Genomic DNA, 19,973 nt, shown 5'->3' with positions numbered 1-19,973 from the left:
GTTCAGTAATCGCAGCACACAAATTGAAGGTGATAGGCAAAACAGCCTCAGATGATATTTATAAAGTATTGAGAGCGTGTTACTGAGATCTTGAATGCACTATTTTAATTAGTAATGTTTGATAGGAATTTCACAACTAAAATATTTTAAAGACAGAGTTATAGGGCTGTAGGTAAAGAGCAGGGCAATGGAACTAACTTTAGCTTCTTCTAAGCTCAACCAATTAAGATGTTTATCTTAATTGCACAGACAAATAAAGGACTTCATAAATTCCCAAATTAAATTTGCATTCATAGTTAGATGACAAATACTTAACTGAGCTCTAAATGTAATTAGTACATTTTATTTCACACACCGTTTCCTACCACATTTCCTTATCAGTAAATTCATACCTTCTAACAGAGAAATCAAATTTTAATTTTGTGCATCAACAACTCTATTTGTGGGCTACGTAACAATACCAGGAATTCGGAATATAAATAATGATCACAGAAAAAGTGGTCGCAGTAAGTGGATTTCAAGACAAGATATGAATCAGGAAACAGTGAATGGGGATAAGGAGTTCTTTCTCAGGTTAGCAACCTGTGAACAATGGGGTTCCACAAGGATCAGGGCTGGGACTACAACTGTTTATAACATATTACTGCCTTGATGGGAGGAAGCGAATGTACTGTGGCCTAAATTGCAGACAGCACAAAAATAGGAGGAAAGGTAGGTTGTGAGATAGATACAAACAGCTTACAGAGATATTGATAGGTTAAATAAATGGTCGAAAGGTTGACAAATGCAGTATAATGTTGGAAGATGTGAAGATGTTCATTTTGGAACGGAGCACAAAAGAACAGTATTGTTCAAATAGGGAAAAGTTGCAGAAAGTTGCAACACAAAGGAACTTGAGCACAAAACAAATAAGGCTAGCACACAGGTGCAGCAGATATTCAAGGTGGCTAGTGAATTGTTGGCCTCATTTCAAAGGGAATGGAGTAAAAGAGTAGGGAAGTCTTACTGCAGCTGTTCAAGGTGAGATCAGATCTGGAGTGCCATGAACAGCTCAAGGGAAGACATTATTTCATTGGAGAGAGTTCACAGAAGGTTTGCTAGAATGATCCCAGCATGGAAGGATTGGCTTGTGAGCAAAAGTTAAATTGGTTGGGGCTCTACTAATTGGAATTAGAAGAATGAACTCATTGAAACATATAGGACTCTTAAGGGACTTGACAGGGCAAATGCTGAGAGGATTTTTTCCCCTTATGGGACAGACTAAGACCAGATGGCATTGTCTCAGAATTAAGGGTTTAAGATTTAAGTCTGAGCTGAAGAGGAATTTCTTTTTTCAGAGGATGCGAATCTTTGGAATTCTTTGCCACAGAGGACAGTGGGGCAGAATTCTTTTTTTTTCAGGTTGAGATGGATAGATTCTTAATCAGTAGGAGAATCAAGGGTATATGTAAGAGTAACACAAAGACGGGGTACTGGGCTAATGGTCGGATACTTGGTAGTGTGGATGAGCAGAGGGATCTTGGTGTCCATGTACACAGATCTCTGAAAGTTGCCACCCAGGTAAATAGTGCGGTGAAGAAGGCATATGGCGTACTGGCTTTTATTGGTAGAGGAATTGATATCCGTAGCCCTGAGGTCATGTTGCAGTTGTATAAGACTCTGGTGCGGCCGCATCTGGAGTATTGTGTGCAGTTTTGGTCGCCATACTATAGGAAGGATGTGGAGGCACTGGAACGGGTGCAGGGAGGTTTACCAGGATGTTGCCTGGTATGGTAGGAAGATCGTATGAGGAAAGACTGAGGCACTTGGGGCTGTTTTCAATGGAGAAAAGAAGGTTTAGGGGTGACTTGATAGAGGTGTACAAGATGATTAGGGGTTTAGATAGGGTTGACCATGAGAACCTTTTTCCACGTATGGAGTCAGCTATTACGAGGGGGCATAGTTTTAAATTAAGGGGTGGTAGGTATAGGACAGATGTTAGGGGTAGATTCTTTACTCAGCGAGTAGTGAGTTCATGGAATGCCCTGCCAGTAGCAGTGGTGGACTCTCCCTCTTTATGGGCATTTAAACGGGCATTGGATAGGCATATGGAGGATAGTGGGCTGGTGAAGGATCTGCGCAACATCGAGGGCCAAAGGGCCTGTACTGCGCTGTATTTTTCTATGTTCTATGGAGAAGGGCAGGAAAGTGGATGTGAGGAGTTTCAGATCTGCCATGACCTTACTGAATGACAAAGGAGGCTCAGGAGACAGACAGCTTACTCCTGTTTCTATTTCTTATGACCTTATTAAGAAAGTATGAAAATCTAGAATCCTGGATTCCGCTAGCATTGAACCCAATAAAAACCTCAAGTCAAGAAAAATAATCAGATTATAACAGGTAAATCCATTCCTTTCCAGGACAAGGGAACGGGGAGAAAACAGTCAAGTGAACTTGATTCAGTTTAGCATCAAATTTCTATTATCGCTTAAAAAAATTCTCTATGATAACTGAAATATATGAAATATACTGAACCTTTCAATAGCTTTGCTTCTTCTGAGCCTTTGGTATGATGGTCCTCTGCTATAAGAGTGGCTGTAAATAAAAGGAAAATGTCAGTATTATACAAATCTTTAAAGTTTTGCACTAAACCAGAAGAATATATTTAGCTTGATTATACAGAAAATAACTTTTTTGATCCTACTCAGAGTAAAAGGTAAAGTTTTGCACTTTGGCACGAAGAATAGAACAGCTGATATGTGGGGCATGAATCACAAAAGGCTAGCATCCAAGTTCTGCAGGTAATAGGGAAATGAAATGGGATGTTGGCCTTTATTTCAAAGGGAATGGAAAACAAATACAGGGAAGTCTTGCTAAATTTATACAAGGCACTCATCAGACCACAGCTGGAAGATTGCACAATTTTGGTCCCCTTCTCTCAAGGGAGATATACTGGCATTAGTTGAGAAGGTTTACTAAGTTGATTCCTGGAATGGAATGATTTCTTATGAGGAGGAATTGAATTAGTTGGTCCCGTACACTTTGCAATTTAGAAGAATGAGCGGAGACATTATTAAAGCATAGATTCTTGGGGAGTTTGACAGGATAGGTGCGGAGTGGCTGCGTATGGCAGATTTTAGGACCAGAGGACAGAATCTCAGAGTAAGGATTTGCCCATTTAAGGCAGAGATAATGGGATGGTTTTCTTTCAGGGAATGGTACAGCCCTCTATGGAGACTAATAAATGTAGCCCCAACACCAAAGGCTCTTATTTTATTCATGGCCTTATGTGATACCTTGTCAGTACCTTTTGGAAACTCAAAAATATTACATCAACTTTATTTTTAGTTATCTTTATTTATCATCTTTATTTATATGACTTGCTACCTCCTCAAAGAATTCTATAAATTTGTCAGGCATAATTTTTCCCTCTGAAACCATGCTGAGACTTTGCTTGATTATGTTATAAATTTCTAAATGCTCCGTTATTACATCTTTTATAATGGACTCTTAACATTTTCCCAATGTCAGATGTTAAGCTAATTTGCCTATAGTTACCAGTTTTATTCTCAACCCCTTTTTGATTAAATTGGTTGCATTAGCAGTTTTCCAATCACTTCAGACGGTTCTAGAATCTAAGGATTCTTGGAAGATTACTACCAGAACATCCACTAACTCTGCAGCTACTATCTTTAATATTCCTGGATGCAACCCATCAGGTTCAAGAAACTTATCAGTTTTTCAGCCCCATCGCGGCACGGTGGCACAGTGGTTAGCACTGCTGCCTCACAGCGCCTGAGACCTGGGTTCAGTTCCCGCCTCAGGCGACTGACTGTGTGGAGTTTGCACGTTCTCCCAGTGTCTGTGTGGGTTTCCTCCGGGTGCTCCGGTTTCCTCCCACTGTCCAAAGATGTGCATTTCAGGTGAATTGGCCATGCTAAATTGCCCGTAGTGTTAGATAAGGGGTAAATGCAGGGGTTGCGCTTCGGCTTGTCGGTGTGGGCTTGTTGGGCCGAAGGGCCTGTTTCCACACTGTAATGTAATGTAATGTAATGTAATCTAATCTAATCTAAAATGTAATCTAAAAAATAATCTAATCTAATCAGTTTCCCAGAGTACTATTTTTTTCCCTAGTGATAGTTATTGCGGTATTTCCCTTGATTATTTACAATTTATTCAACTCTTAGGCCATTTCCTGGTTTCAAATTATTATTTCCACAGTCTCATTTACTAAGGGGTCTACGTTCACTATGGCCTCTCTTCCTTTACATGTATCTGAAAAGTGCTTGCTAATTTACCTTCTCCACCTTTATTACTTAGAGATCATCTTTAATTGGTTTTAAAAACTTCCCTAATCCTCTGGCTTATCATTTTTTTTCTCCTTCAACTTATACTATGTTTAACTTCCTTGGTTAACTACGAGTGGTATATCCCCTTCCTAAAAACTTGCTTTCTCACTCAAATATTTTTTTTGTGCATCATGAACTATTTTCTGAAACGTCTGCCATTATTTCTCAACCGGGTTTACTGCTGAACTCCTTTCCCTGTCTACTTTACAAACTGCCATTCTTTCTTTGTAATCACCTTTAAACATTTAGCACAGTGTTTCTAAGGCATTTCTTAAACTGAATGCTAAATTTTATCCGGTTATAATAACTGTTTCTTAGGGTATCTTTTATTCTAAAATCATACATTAAACCTGATTCATTACATATTACCAGATCCAAATAAGCCTGATCCCTGGTTAGAATCAAAACACACTGGTCCTGATATATTCAATAAATTCTTTGTTATTACCTCTGCCAATTTGATATTCCCAATCTAAATGAAGATTGAAGTCACCCATGGTGAATAAGATTAATTTGTTACTTTTAATTCCATGTTATGTGACAAGTGACAACCATTTTATATATAGTGTTAGATTTACTATCTTTCTTTTTCAAAGATGCATTCAAGCCAGAGTTTAAAACACAGAAGTTGTCTTAACGATGTTTCCAGTTCAATTATACATAATAGAATGCAATGTTCAATTGCTTGTCTCCAATGGTTGAAAAACTAGATCTACTTTAACACACAGACTATGGCACTTTCACGGCATGTCCATCATTGGCAGTTACGTTTGAATCTGGCCAAGAAATGGTTAAACTCATGTAAATGCATAAACCATTTTTGTTTATTTAGCAAGATGACCATGAGGTGGAATGCTCAGAGAAAAAGTGGTCAGACAATTGCAACACTGAATAGAGAAAAGAATTTACAAAGATTAATTACATGGAACATATAGCAAAATAAAGGCATAACGTTCATCTGGTCTGTACCAGTTTTCATACTTCACATGAGCAATCTCCTTCTTCATGTAATCCTATCAACAAAATTACAGCAGAGGAAATTTAATTCAGAGAAGTGTTAAATGATATACTTTAGAAGGAGAAAAGACAGGCAATGTAAAATAAATGCTACAATTGTAAAGGGGTGTGAACAGAAAGATCACTTAAAATCTGTTACATATTCCTTATTGTTTGCACCATTCCTGAGTTTGGCATTATCTGCAAACTTTGAAATGATGTCCTGTAAACCTAAGCACAAAACACTTGCATAAAAAAAAAACACAGGATTAAACACCGATTGTTGGAGAACACACTTAAATCAACACTACTTAAATAAATACAGAAAGTGCTGGAAAAGCTCAGCATGCTGGCAGCATCGGATGGAAAAAGAGAGAATTAAACTTGCATTACAACTTAAGAAATAGCGGGTTTGGGGGGCCATCCAGCCCTATGTGGCTATTCTACCATTCAATGAGATCATGACTGACAATACTGTGTTTCTGCACAATTCCCATACCCCTTGATGACAGTAGAAATTTAACAATCTCTGTCTTCAATATACTCAATGATTGAGTCTCCTTACTCCTATACTCAAATTCTCTCGTAATAAAATCTAGCATTTCAATTGTTTTCTTAATTACTTGCTGTACTTGTATGTTAACTTGCAATGACTAATGAATAAGGACACCAAAAGTCCTTTGGTATTGAACATTTCCCATCCTTTCACTATCGTTTACATTTTTTGTTTCTTATCAAAGCTATTTGCTTTATTCTTTCATTGGTTGTGGGTTTCACTGGCATGGATAACATTTGTTACCCATCCTTAATTACTCTTGGAACTGAGCAGCTTGCTGGGCCATTTCAGAAGGCAATAAAGAGTCAATCATGGACCCACATTTTTGTACATTGTATTTCAACTGTCAAATATCTGCCCACTCACTTTGCCTCTTAAAGTCCTCTTGAAGCATCTTTGTATACCCTTCAAAACTCACACTCACATTGTTTGTGCAAAACTGGAAATACTACATTTAATCTCCATATCCTAAAACATCAACACAGGTTGTGAAAAGATGGGGCGTAAACACTGAGTCTCGTGGTACCCCACAGGTTCCAACCTGTTAACTTGTAAGACACCCATTTATTTATACAGTTTTTTGTCATATAACAAGTTCTTAATCTATGCCAGTTTCTGCAATCCCATGTAATCTCATTTCATTTACTGAACTCTTATAGGGGACTTTACTGAAAGTCTTCTAAAAATCTAAATGTATTACTTTCACCGGCTCTCTGTTCTGCTAGTTTTATCCTCAAAAATAACTCGAACAGCTCTGACAAATATAATCCACCTTTCATAAATCTTTTTTGATTCTGTTCAATCCTACCATTTTTCTCTCAGAGTCTTGCTTGTACCTATAGTATAGATTCGAATATATTTTCCCACTACAACTGATGTTAGGCTAATAGGTTACTTCCTTCCTTCTGACCAATGTCTAATTTGCAAGATGATTCCCAAGTGTAGAATTCTGAATGATGACCACGAACACATGTGTTATCTCTATAGCCACTTCTTTTGTCACACTGGAATGTAGCTAGTTTGGTGATTTTTTTACTGCAACAGCCATTAATGTCCCCAGTTTTGTATTTTTACAAGTAGCTATGTTTTACAGCTCTTCCTTTTCATGAGTCCTTATACCTTCCATTACTTCGGGGTGCTTTTCAGTGTCCTCAGTGAAGACAGACACAAAGCATTCTTTTGCTTTCCCTGTCATTTCCTTCATCCCATTAGAAATTCTTCCAACTCTACTTGAAATGAATCCACATTTTTTTGTTAATCTTTTCCTTATATATCTATAGAAGCCTTTATAGTCATTTATGTTTCCAGCTTGTTCGCTCGCATTCTATTTTCCCTTCCTTTTCTTGGTCCTCCTTTGCCTAATTACACAATTGTCCCAGTTCTCAGGCTTATTCTTCTTGACAACTTTAAGGGCCTCTTCATTTGATTGAATCTCTTTTGTTAGTTGGAATATTTTCTTTGCTAGAATTTTTTACATTAAAAGGAATGTATTGTATTAAACTATATATTTATTCTATAAATATTAGCCAATGCCTGCCTACTGTTATGCCTTTTAACCTGGCTTCCCAATCCATCATACATTGTCTCATTAAAGCATTAGGCTGCTTTGTATTGAAGATTATCCTGCTGCTTTGTTTTGATATAGAGGAATAGGGGAGCACTCTTTACTATGATGCCTTGTCATTCAATTATCAATTTTTCTCCTTAAATCTTCATAGTTTCCTTTGTTTTAATGTGAGGCCTTAGTTTCTGATTAAGTTTGAAAGTGGTGTAATTCAATGCAAAATTCTAACGCATTCTCCTAAAGACTGCTTTAGAACAAGATTATTAAGTAGCCCTTTCTCATCACACAATACTAGATCTAAAATAGAACATTCCCTAATTGGTTCCTTATTGTTTTGCATAGAAAACTATATTGCATACATTCCAGGAACTCAAACGCCATAATATTGGTACAAATTATATTTAGCCAGGCTTTATGTCAATTGAAATCCTCATGATTACTGCATTATCCCTGTTGTATGCACTTTTAATTTGATTTATATTAAATCTGTTGCTTGGTGGTCTATAAACAGCACCCACATAAGTTTTGCGCCTTACTGTTTCTTAGCTCCATTCAAACTGGTTCTATACCTTGAAATTTAGAACTAATGTCATCTTTTACTAGAGTATTAATGCATTCTTTAATTAACAGAACTGTCCTATCACCTTTTCCAAGTTGCTTGCCCTTCCTGAGTGTTACTTATCTATCAGTATTCAGCTTTGGTTTCCACATAACTACATCTCTGTAATGGCTAACAGTTCATACAGGTTATATTAGAGCCGAATAGGACTCTAAGAGTTTGTCCAGCATCTTCTGTTCTTACCTCAAATTTTCAGCAACCCCAATACTTCATTTTTATACTACTGTTTAATGTTTGTCCATTAGCCATTTTTATATCCATACTGTCACTTGCCTGTAATTTTGTGGGCTTTACGTTTACTAGCATATCTATAATGATGTATCAAATATTAAGATTATTCTTTTACTGCAGCACATCCAGCCATCCTTGAAATATAAAAATCAGTTCCCAATCAAAGTTACTTGGATGACTAAAGACTTAATCTTTGAGAAGTATATGCAACTTTTAGATTAGATTAGATTAGGATTAGATTAGATTACTTAGAGTGTAGTAACAGGCCCTTCGGCCCAACAAGTCCATACCAACCCTCCGAAGAGCAACCCACCCAGACCCATTCCCCTACATTTACCCCTTCACCTAACACTACGAGTAATTTAGCATGGCCAACTCACCTAACCTGCACATTTTGGACTGTAGAGGAAACCGGAGCACCCGGAGGAAACCCAAACAGACACAGGGAGAATGTGCAAACCCCACACAGAGGGGAATTGAACCCGGGTCTCTGGTGCTGTGAGGCACCACTGTGCCACCGTGCTACCCATAAAAGTTCCAGGAAAAATCTGATTATTGAATGACATGGCATCATTAGTAAAGTGTGTTCCTCTACTCCACCATATCAAAGCAAAGCAAGGCAGTCGGATAAACTTTAATTCACAGCAGCCTACTGATCTAATATATATTTACTTAGGTTTTAGGTTATAAAATCTTCCCAAAATTTGACGAAAAAGTGAGCAGTGGACGGATTTCATCTTTAGTGTGTTCAACTGTTAATTGATGCAAAGCTTTCAAAGTGATATAGATTGTTCTTGAAAAATATGGGGAAAGTGCACGCTTTAGGACACCTTTAAAAAAAAAATCTAACTGTGAAGAAACCCAAATTATTCAAGGGATGCAAGAATGGCTTGCTTTAGGAATTACCAGGAAAAGACTAATGGTATTAGAAATTGAAATTAACGCTGGTGTGGCCAGCAACATACACTTTGCTCAATTGAAATTAATAACAACTTCAACTTTTATGCAAACTGATATTTACTTGCTGGTCATTCATTATATCTCTGATAAAACAACATGCTTGCAGATGCTGCCATTTCAGTTTTCTTGGGCTGAATTTTACCTTTTACTCTTTGGCAACAAAGTGTATGGAGTTTTTAAAGAAATTTTCGTCGTGAGACTCAGCAACATTTTTCGCCGCTTCTTAGTGAATGCACCTCATTTATCACTGACCGCACCCCACAGAGTCCCTCATGTCCAGTTCTATTCCCGCATGCTGTTCCCAGATCAACTCACTGTTTTCTGGATATATGCTGAAAGATGAGCATCCCTTGTGCTCGCACCATCTTTAAAAGGTTGTTGTGCACCCAGCAATGTGTTCACATCTGGCATTGCCCCTCACTGGCAAAGGAAAAGCACGGCAGCCACAAACCCACACTGCTTATGTCAACACCCCTTCACCTACAGAAGCCTATTTTCTCATTTTAGTTGCTATTTCGCCATCAGGCCCCACAGGCTACCTGTCCTTCACTACATCCCATTCTAAACATCCTAAGTCACCGTTTCTCTGAACTCATAGTTGACCCAAATCTTGTCATCCTCCAGTAGAAAAACATCTCATACAGACAAGCCATTACATAAGTCCATACATAAGCATTTATTGACAACTAGTGGAAATGAAGTCAAAGAAAATGAGCATAGGTTGAAGTTCATCCCCACAATACAAACAATACGTCAGCATGATAACCAATGACTATTTGACAGTCCACAATGGTCTTCTGCATTCAGCCCCATTTTACTGAAACGGGTGCCAATCAGGTCTTGTCTGGCTTGCAATGTCTGATCCAGTTGAACTTGGTCTTTCTTAGGGGGAACGTCCTCCAGCTCAATGCCCTAACTGAAAATAATCACCCTCCTGTAGCTTACCATGCCCAATGCAGTTCTGTATACCTGCCTACACTTTGACTTGACTTTGCCCCCATCCCATCTCCACAAATGCCTGTTACCCCAATCAAGCCCGACTCCACAATCCCTTATGGAGGTGCTTCCCCTAGTACAGGCCTGCTTGCTTCCTCCTTAAAGATTGACAGACAGATCTCCAGGATCACATTAGCCCCAGAGCTCTGGCACACTTTGATGAGCAGTCTGTAGAGATGACTGAGCTGACTGCAATCTCTGCAGCTCTGTATTGCATTCCGCTGATTGCTCATGCTGCCTCGAAAGAATGGACTGTTGCCCACTCCCTGGAAGGCAGTCAGACAAATTCCTTGGCTATGAGTGTCCCAAGTAATCAAGTGACCATTGCCACATCCTGAACTGTTTGTGGATTTTGCCCTTGACTAACAGCACTCTGTGACCAACAGTTGCCACCTCTTGTGTGGACTAAAGACTAGCCCCTACCCAGATTTTGATGTAGCTATTTGGTTAATTAAATGTGCAATGCATTTACTGTGCAGGCAGCTAACACATGCTGTAGATGTTAGATCGACATAGTATATTGTACATCAAGATATCCCATTTTCCTCCTATCATCAAGCAGCCTCTCTATGCCTCTGCACAAAACAATAATAGCTCGTAGTCTTCGCCTTTGGCTCTGCCTGAAGCACCAAACAAATAATGGGCATGGATTGGCAAGACATGGGTGCCGTGAACATATAGATAGGTGCTGAGAGAGTAAGCCAGCAACCTTGATGTGCAGTCTGGTCCAATCTGCAAGCTGGGTGCCTCTCTGTACATGCAAATTTTTCTTGTTGCGATCTTTTAATGTTAGATGCTGATGCGCCCAGCTATGCTTCCTAGGCGGCCTGCAAATGGTTCGGTGAGGTACCTTGCTGGCTGAGGATGTTGCAAAATGTCTGTAAGTGAGGGATGCATGCATTTGGTGGTCATGGATCATGCCTCGAGATGCTATTTGTTTCTAATTAGCATGGAGGGTGGTTACAGGCAGCTATGGATTGAAACGGCCAGGTTCTTGCTTTGACTTCCACATTGAGAATTCTCGACACCTAGCTTATTTTGCACAATTGCCAAGATAGGGAGCAAAATATTAATGAGCTGAGTTGCAGCATTAATAAAGATTAACAAGCTCTAATCCCCCCCAATTGGCAACTCACTGCTGCCAAGTGAGAAAGTCACCTCATGGCTTGACAAATGCATACAAAATGCAAAGGGGTTCTCTTGACATCAAGATAGGCCTCACCAGACACCTTGTCAGATTCTGACACTAATCTCACCATAGTCTGCATCACTCCAATCCTAACAAGGTTCTGTGCATTGGGTCTGTTGAATCATTTTAACTGCAGATTTCTAATAAAGTTTAACAGCAATAGCCTGCTTGTAAAGTAATTCTTCAGGGTAGCGTCCTTGATCCAACCATCTTCAGCTACTTCAATGACTTTTCCTCCATCATAAGGTCAGAAGTTTGCCGATGACTGCACAATATTCAGCACCATTCATGATTCCTCACACACTGAAACAGTCCATGTTCAAATGGAACAAGATTTGGACAACATCCAAATTTGGGCTAACATGTGACAAGTCACCTTTACAACACACAAATGCTATTTCAAATAGAAAATCTGACCATTGTCCCTTGACATTCAGTGGCATTACAGTCAGTGAAACCCCATTATCAACATCCTTGATGTTACCATTGACCAGAAACTGAATTGGACAGGTCATATACAGTCATACAATATGGAAACAAACCCTCCAGTCCAACTCATCCTCACCAAACAGACATCCTAATCTAACCTATTCCCATTTGCCAGCATTTGGCCTGTAGCCCTCTAGATACTTCCTATTCATATACCCATCTGGATCTCTTTTAAACGTTGTAATTGTACCCACGTCCACCACTTCCTCTGGCAACTTGTTCCCTATGAGCAGAACCCTATGAGTCAAAGTTTGGACATATCTTTCCGAGGAAAAAGCCCTTGGCTATTTATAAAATCATGAGGGACATGGATAAGATAAACCTCTATGAAGGTCACCAGTCAGTCTCCAATGCCTGTGCCTATTCAGCTTCTCCTCATAGCTCAAAACCTTCAAAAAAAAAACTAGCCACCAGGATACATGAACATCAACTAGCCACGAAACGATATGATCCTCTCTCACTAGTAACCTTATATACAGATAAAGAAGGACACCATTTCGACCGGGACAACACATCCATCCTAGGACAAGCCAAACAAAGACATGCACGAGAATTCCTAGAAGCACGGCATTCCAACCAGAATTCTATCACCAAACATATTCAGTCAGCCCCCATCTACCACCCCTGAGGAAAAGAGCAGAAAGTGACATCACCAACTCAAAGAAACGCAAACATCTAAATAGAAAGCAGGAATCATCAGCAGTGCTTTGCCTGGAGGCCCACTGAAGATGTTACCTAGTAGGGTGACGAAACATCTGGAAATGAACCTTCCAGCTCAGTGAGCAAACCTACATTCATAACCTCAACCTGAGCTACAAATCTTCTCAAAACATTCAGTCCCAGCAACATCTTTGTAAATCTTTTCTGCACCCTCTCAAGTTTAATAAACATTCTTTCCATAAAAGGGCGCTCAGAATTGTACACAGTATTCTAAAAGCAACCTCACAAATGTCCTTTACTGTGGCTATGAAAGCAGGTCAGAGGCTAGGAATACTGCACCAACAAATCACCTACTGATTTCACCCCAAAGCCCGTCCACAAGGCACAAGTCAGGAGCGTGATGGAATTCTCCTCACCTGCCTGGATGAATGCTCTAACAACACTCAAGAAGCTCAACACAACGAAGTAATTGACTGTAACATTTTCTGGCTTAGTCAGCACAGACTCTGGATTATAAGTTCAGCAGCACAACATCTACACTATCATCCTTGCATTAAAAAAAAACCTGGACATTCTTATCATAAGTTTCAAATAGTTTAAAAAAAGGTTTATGGAGCCATCTTCTAAATTTACATCAGGCTTCATACTCTCAGCATGTCACAAGATATGGTGGGGAACTGTTTTTGGTCCCTGAGGCATGGAGACAAATATATTACGTTCCAACTGAGTTTCAAAAGCAAGAGCTATTATTAACTGCAGTCTGAGGGTGACTCATCATCTCTCAAATCGAAATAAAAGTGAAATATCAGACAAGGAAAATACATGAACAAACAAGTGAAATGAGAAACGATTCAAAACGTTTGGAAGTCCCTATGGTACTAATTATTAGAATACCTCTATGCATTAAAAGTCTTGTTTGGTCATGTGGCTCTCAGCATGTAATACCTACTTTTTGTAACATACTCCTCTTGAAACTAAATCTATCTATCCACTTACGTCTACAAGGCTAGCCTCATATAGATAGATGCTACTGCTTTGTCACTTTGCTATCTCAGCTGTATCTGAAGATAGGATGTACAATACTCCAGACAACTTAGAAGATAACTTATGGGTTTTTTGCACCTTCTACATTGAAGGTACTAATATTAAGCCAGGGAACCAAAACATCTATGACTGGCACCACACCCTGACCACTGTTGCATGTCACCCTTCCTTGCAGTCCCTCAGCCTTGAGAGGACCCAGCGTGGTAAAGATTGCTTGGGAAATCTTGTGTTAAAAATATAACCATTTTCTAATGTAATATTGAGTTTTACTGATGTTAATGCTGAGGAAATACTTGTAACAAACTTCCAACATCACAACTGGATTACTTTCATGGTTGATTACATGTAGAGGAAACCCACGCAGACACGGGGAGAATGTGCAAACTCCACACAGACTGTTACTTGAGGTGGGAATCGAACCCGGGTCCCTGGCGCTGTGAGGCATCAGTGCTAACCACTGAGCCACCGTGCCACCCCCAAATTGTAATGTGCAATAAACAACTTACTTTGGTATAAAAAGCTGACCCATGTTTTCTATTATTCTTGGTTTGAAAGTCAGGTAAATTCAGGTACCTTAAAAAAAAGCATTCTTAAACAAATCTTTAATATTTGGTATGATTCAGGAATAGTAGGGCTCAATTTATGGCATGCTACCCCAGTGATTTGTAATACCATACTCCGTGTTCTGCCATAATCCAGTAAAACTCCATAATAGGAATGTGTATTTTTCAATCATCTTAGTTGAATATATTCAACATTAAATATTATTCATGTTATTTATAAATGTATCCTCACATTTCATACTTAAATGGTAGATATATTTACAAAAATAGCCAACATTTTCAATATGAAACTTTGAATGTGAAATCGTTTGTTTCATAGCAAAATACAGCATTGTAGAATTATTGCTGTACAGATTCTAACTCCCCAACATACACAGCAGATCTTGCCTTATTAAGTCTTACTTTCAATGCCATTTGTCATTGTCTTAACATACGTTTAAAATAGCAGCAGGAAGTTATTCAGGAAATGCATTTTTTCCAAACAAGTTGATTAAATTGCAATGAAAATCAGCCCATAATACATTGGGTTTATCTCAGTTTCTTGGGCATTCCTTTTTTGGTCAAGAACTAAAGCTAGGAATTTGGCAACAGCATTTCCTTTCCATTGCCAAAATATTTCAGAACTTTTCTGTAAGTTCTCTATAGTAGTTTGATTATTTTCTAGATGAGTTTGAAATATACAAATTTTATAGACTGCAGAAAAATACAACAAATCTGTCAAGCAGGAAGATTTTTATAATAAAGTAGGTTTAATTTGTTGTAACTGCCTTTTTAGAAAGTTATTTTGTGGTGGTGGTAAAATGAGACTTTCAAAGTCATTAAGTTATTAAAATCAGTTTAATTCTTTTACATGACTTTAGAGATTTGTCGTGGAATGCAGTCTTGGAAGAAATCTGAAAGTCACTGTAAACTTAAAAGCTGATCAATTATAAAATATTAATTACTTATTTTTCATCTAATCAGCTAAAATTTTGATAGGGGGAAATCAGCTCAATATTGATGTGTTATTTCAGTCTAGTGATTTCATGCCAAAAACTAGTCAGTCATAGAATGTTGTGTATGCAGTTAATGCAGTTATTCAAAATTTAACATTTCTATTTTGGCTTTGACTCAAAATTTTAAAATCACTTAAATTAGCTTAAATGCATTTTCTAAATTTTACTAAAATATACTTTGATTAAAAAACAAACAAACCAATGACGGAGGATTCTTTTCCTCCTCAATTAAAGCTGAAGTGCTGTTCCAAATGGAGAACTTCATCAGCAGTGTAGTAATACTATGCTATCTGTAAAAACTCACCAAGGACTGTTTCCTTATTCCAGTGACTTAACCTCACAGTAAAAGATGACTACACAGTTTGCATCGCTGTACCCTCCATATTCCAAAGATATGCATATTAGTGAATTGGCCATGGAAATGCAGGGTTACAGGGATAGGGTGGTCTGGGTGGAATGCTCTTCAGAGGGGCAGTGTAGACTTGATGGGCCAAATGGCCTGCTTCCGCACTGTCTGGATTCTATGATTGAGAGAGAATCTACTTGTCTGCAATAAAAAACAGCTGTGAATTGATGACTATTTAAGAATAGAAGGATATAAGTTATTTGAAATTCCTTGTGATAATCCACCCTCAGAATTGGATTAGCAAATTTTAAATAGTTTGCTTTTAAGTTGCCTAAAGAGTTTCTATTAGATTTAGTCATATTTGGTGCCAAATTTTCTGCAGATGATGAGTCCAATTTTACTTTCGTAGATTATCCACATGTGGGGACAAAAACCAAATATCCTCAATTGTTTGAGTAATTGATATAAAATTGCTCCTTCCACTGAGATGCAAAGTAAAAATAGGCTTCTTGGCAAACACATCAATTATTTTTAAATGTCAAAAAAATCTTCATTTCTCAGTAATCATATCAAATACAGATACAGGCAGTCCCTGGGTTGAAAATGGGTTCTGTTCTGGAGTCCGTTTGCAAGTCAATTTGTATGCAAGTCAGACCACAATGCAGGACAATGTAAAGCAGCCATACATAAATAAATATTCGTATGTTGGGTCTTTACAATTACACCCTTGTATGGGATCGTGTTTGTAAATGAAGGATCCCCTGTACTCACAAGACAATAGACAATAGGTGCAGGAGTAGGCCATTCTGCCCTTCGAGCCTGCACCACCATTCAATATGATCATGGCTGATCATCCTTAATCAGTATCCTATTCCTGCCTTATCTCCATAACCCTTGATTACACAATCCTGGAGAGCTCTATCCAACTCTTTCTTAAATGAATCCAGAGACTGGGCCTCCACTGCCCTCTGGGGCAAAGCATTCCACCCACCACTCTCTGGGTGAAGAAGTTTCTCCTCATCTGTCCTAAATGGTCTACCCCGTATTTTTAAGCTGTGTCCTCTGGTTCGGCACTCACCCATCAGCAGAAACATGTTTCCTGCCTCTAGAGTGTCCAATTCTTTAATAATCTTATATGTCTCAATCAGATCCCCTCTCAGGTTGTCTAAACTCAAGGGTATACAAGCCCAGTCGCTCCAGTCTTTCAGCGTAAGGTAGTCCTGCCATTCCAGGAATTGACTCGTGAACCTACGCTGCACTCCCTCAATAGCCAGAATGTCTTTCCTCATATTTGGAGACCAGAACTGCACACAGTACTCCAGATGTGGTCTCAGCAGGGCCCTGTACAGCTGCAGAAGAACCTCTTTGCTTCTATACTCAATCCCTCTTGTTATGAAGGCCAGCATCTATTAGCCTTCTTCACTACCTGCTGTACCTGCATGCTTACCTTCATTGACTGGTGTACAAGAACACCCAGATCTCTTTGTACTGCCCCTTTACCTAAATTGATTCCAGTTAAGTAGTAATCTGCCTTCCTGTTCTTGCCACCAAAGTGGATAACCTTACATTTATCCACATTAAACTGCATCTGCCATGCATCTGACCACTCACCTAACCTGTCCAGGTCACCCTGTAATCTCCTAACATCCTCCTCACATTTCACCCTGCCACTCAGCTTACTATCATCAGCAAATTTGCTAATGTTATTACTAATACCATCTTCTATATCATTAACATATATTGTAAAAAGTCATGCAAAAGAGTCATGCAAAAAGAATTAGTGAATAGAAAGGTGGTGCTGTTACCCCTGAAATTCATGGAAAAGACCAAGATAGGTGGCTTCATGAGTAATTTAACAGAGAAGAACACAAATTAGACTACGAGCAGAATTAACCAGACTATGAGCCGAGGTAGCCGATGGCCTAGTAGTACACAGGTAATGTTTTGGGTGGGGAGCTGGGTTCAAATCTTGCCATGGCAGATGGTGGAATTTGAATTCAATAAATATCTGGATTTAAGAATAGAATGGCCATTAATCTATCGTCGATTGCCAGGAAAAACTCATCTGGTTCACTAATGTCCTTTAGGGAAGGAAACAGCCATCCCTTACGTGGTCTGGCCTACATGTGACTCCAGACCCACAGTAATGTGGTTGAGTCTTAACAATTAGGGATGGACAATAAATGCTGGCTTAGCCAGCGCTGACCTCATCCCATGAACGAATAAAAAAAACATTGTATTTAACTGGCTTGAAAGAGAAACATCAGCGAATTAGTAAAGCAGTTTTGGCCTCATTATCACTGGTTCTTACTCAGCCATTATGTTGGCCAGATTCAAGCCATGGCATGCAACATTGTGCGAGCAAATGGGTTCTTACATTTTGAGGAATATAAACAATATAGCAACATACCAAATAAATTTCACAGGCCATTGATCTTTTGTGCCTAGCGCCATAATTTATTTATTTTTTTCTCACCAATGAACATTAGTTCCTGTTCAATGAATTCCTTTATTCAGTATTTATTTTTGCAAATTAGCTTTTTCTATTGCGACTGTAAGAGACACCATCTCAGTTTAAATTTCATAGCTTTTTCCTAAAACTGCAAAATTGTACATCTTGATAAATCAGAGGAATTAGCATTATTTGCACATGAATCACAGAATGTTCACATACGAGTACACAAAGTAATTCGATACACAACTGTATTTTCGCCTTTGCTGCAATGTTGTTAGAATATAAAACTACAGACTCTTACTGCAATTATACAGAACCTTGGTGAGATTGGAGTTTTGATCCCTTTCTCTAAGGAAAGATATACAGTACTTGTCTTAGAGATTGTGTAATCCAGAGATGACAGGGATATCCTCTGAAAAGGGAGACAGTCAAACTGGCCAACGTTCTCTGGCATTTAGAAGAATGAGAGGTGATGTCATTAAATTGTATAAAATTCTTATCAGGTTTACAGGGTAGATGTTGAGCAATTGCTTTCCTAGTTAGCGATCTAATCTTAGGGGGGGTCATAGATTCAGGTTAAGAGTTGACCATTTAGGACTGAGATCCAGGACACTTTGTTGACTCAGAGGGCTGTAAGTCTGAAGATCATTACCACATAGGGCTGTGGACGTTCAGTCGTTGAGCATACTCAAGCCTGATATCAGCAGAAACAAAAATAGAACAATGAGTAGTCACATGGATTTCAATGGTAAGGTTTTGTTTGGCAAACATGGATAGAATTTTGAAGAAGTAACAGAGGATAGACAAGAGTAACACAAATGTAATTTACCTAGATTTTCAAAAGGCCTTCAATAAAGTTTAACATATTAGATTGATGAATAAGATCAGAGAATGTGAAATTTGGGTTAAGGTGTAGAATGGGTTGCTAGCTGGCTTCAAGATCTACATTAGAAAGTTAAATTAAGGGTAATCGTTCAGAGTGGCACAAGCATCAGCTCTGGGGATACTGCCGTGCATAATTTAGACCTTGTAATCAAAAAGAAAATTTCAAAATTTGCAAGTGACACCAAATTACAGGGTGTTGGCAAGAATGAGGGAGAAATAGGACATAATCAAGTCTGAGGAGTGCTGCCACATATAACAAGGAGATATTGACAAAACCAGCAGAAAAATCAAATTATTTGCAACATGGTGAAAATAAGGAGGTTGCCAAATTACTTAGAGAATACTGCAATAATTTAAAAGGGATAAAGGATCAAAGGAATCTTGAGAGTACAAAATGCATAAATCATGAATAGCAACATAAGGTCATCAACGCCATAATAATAAAAATCAAATCAAAGCAAAGCAAGCACCTGGGTTCATTTTGAAAGGAATAGAATTGCAAAAAAAAGCAAACTAAAATTGTATCGAACCTTGGTCAGACTACACCTGGAGCAATGGGAATAATCTGGTCACTTTAAGAAAAATTATGAAGATGAACACAGATGGTGAAAATAAAATTTATAAAGAATGAACTGGAATGGATGAACAGGCTGGGTCTCTTTCTTTTCCTGGAAACGTTAAGAGGTGTTCTAAGGAGTCTTGAATTGGAGAGATTTGTAACGAGGTCAACTCGGTGGACCTCAAAATGTGAGGTCCCTGATTGTGTCGGTGGTAGGCGGCATTTGCTATGGAACAAAAACTGAACTGGACCAGCATTATAAATACTAAATACAAGAGCAGGTCAGAGACTAGGTACTCTAGTGAGAAGCTCATCTTCTAACTGCCCGAAGTCTATCCGCCATTTAAAATGCACAAACCAGAAGTATAATGAATACTTTGAGGAGAAAGTGAGGTCTGCAGATGCTGGAGATCAGAGCTGGAAATGTGTTGCTGGAAAAGCGCAGCAGGTCAGGCAGCATCCAGGGAACAGGAGAATCGACGTTTCGGGCATAAGCCCTTCTTCAGGAATGAGGAAAGTTTGTCCAACAGGCTAAGAT

At 38.7% G+C, this 19,973-nt stretch overlaps 1 protein-coding gene across 37 annotated transcripts in view; it reads right to left on the bottom strand.

The window, feature by feature from the left end:
• slmapa (sarcolemma associated protein a) overlaps positions 1-19,973 on the bottom strand; it is a 256,792-nt gene that overhangs the window by 74,771 nt on the left and 162,048 nt on the right. For 34 of the 37 annotated variants that reach the window (XM_043708126.1, XM_043708125.1, XM_043708136.1 and 31 more), the window contains one exon: positions 2,515-2,574. In XM_043708126.1, the coding sequence (XP_043564061.1) occupies positions 2,515-2,574 (60 nt within the window). Of the gene's footprint in view, positions 1-2,514; positions 2,575-13,004; positions 13,100-15,566; positions 15,571-19,973 lie in introns of those variants that run through there. The other 3 variants (XM_043708164.1, XM_043708165.1, XM_043708162.1) reach the window with 2 other exon arrangements.

The sequence above is a fragment of the Chiloscyllium plagiosum genome, chromosome 18 (genome assembly GCF_004010195.1).
Source record: "Chiloscyllium plagiosum isolate BGI_BamShark_2017 chromosome 18, ASM401019v2, whole genome shotgun sequence".
NCBI classification, from domain to species: domain Eukaryota; kingdom Metazoa; phylum Chordata; class Chondrichthyes; order Orectolobiformes; family Hemiscylliidae; genus Chiloscyllium; species Chiloscyllium plagiosum.
Note: the sequence above shows the minus strand (reverse complement) of the source record. Positions and strands in the feature narration are given on the sequence as shown.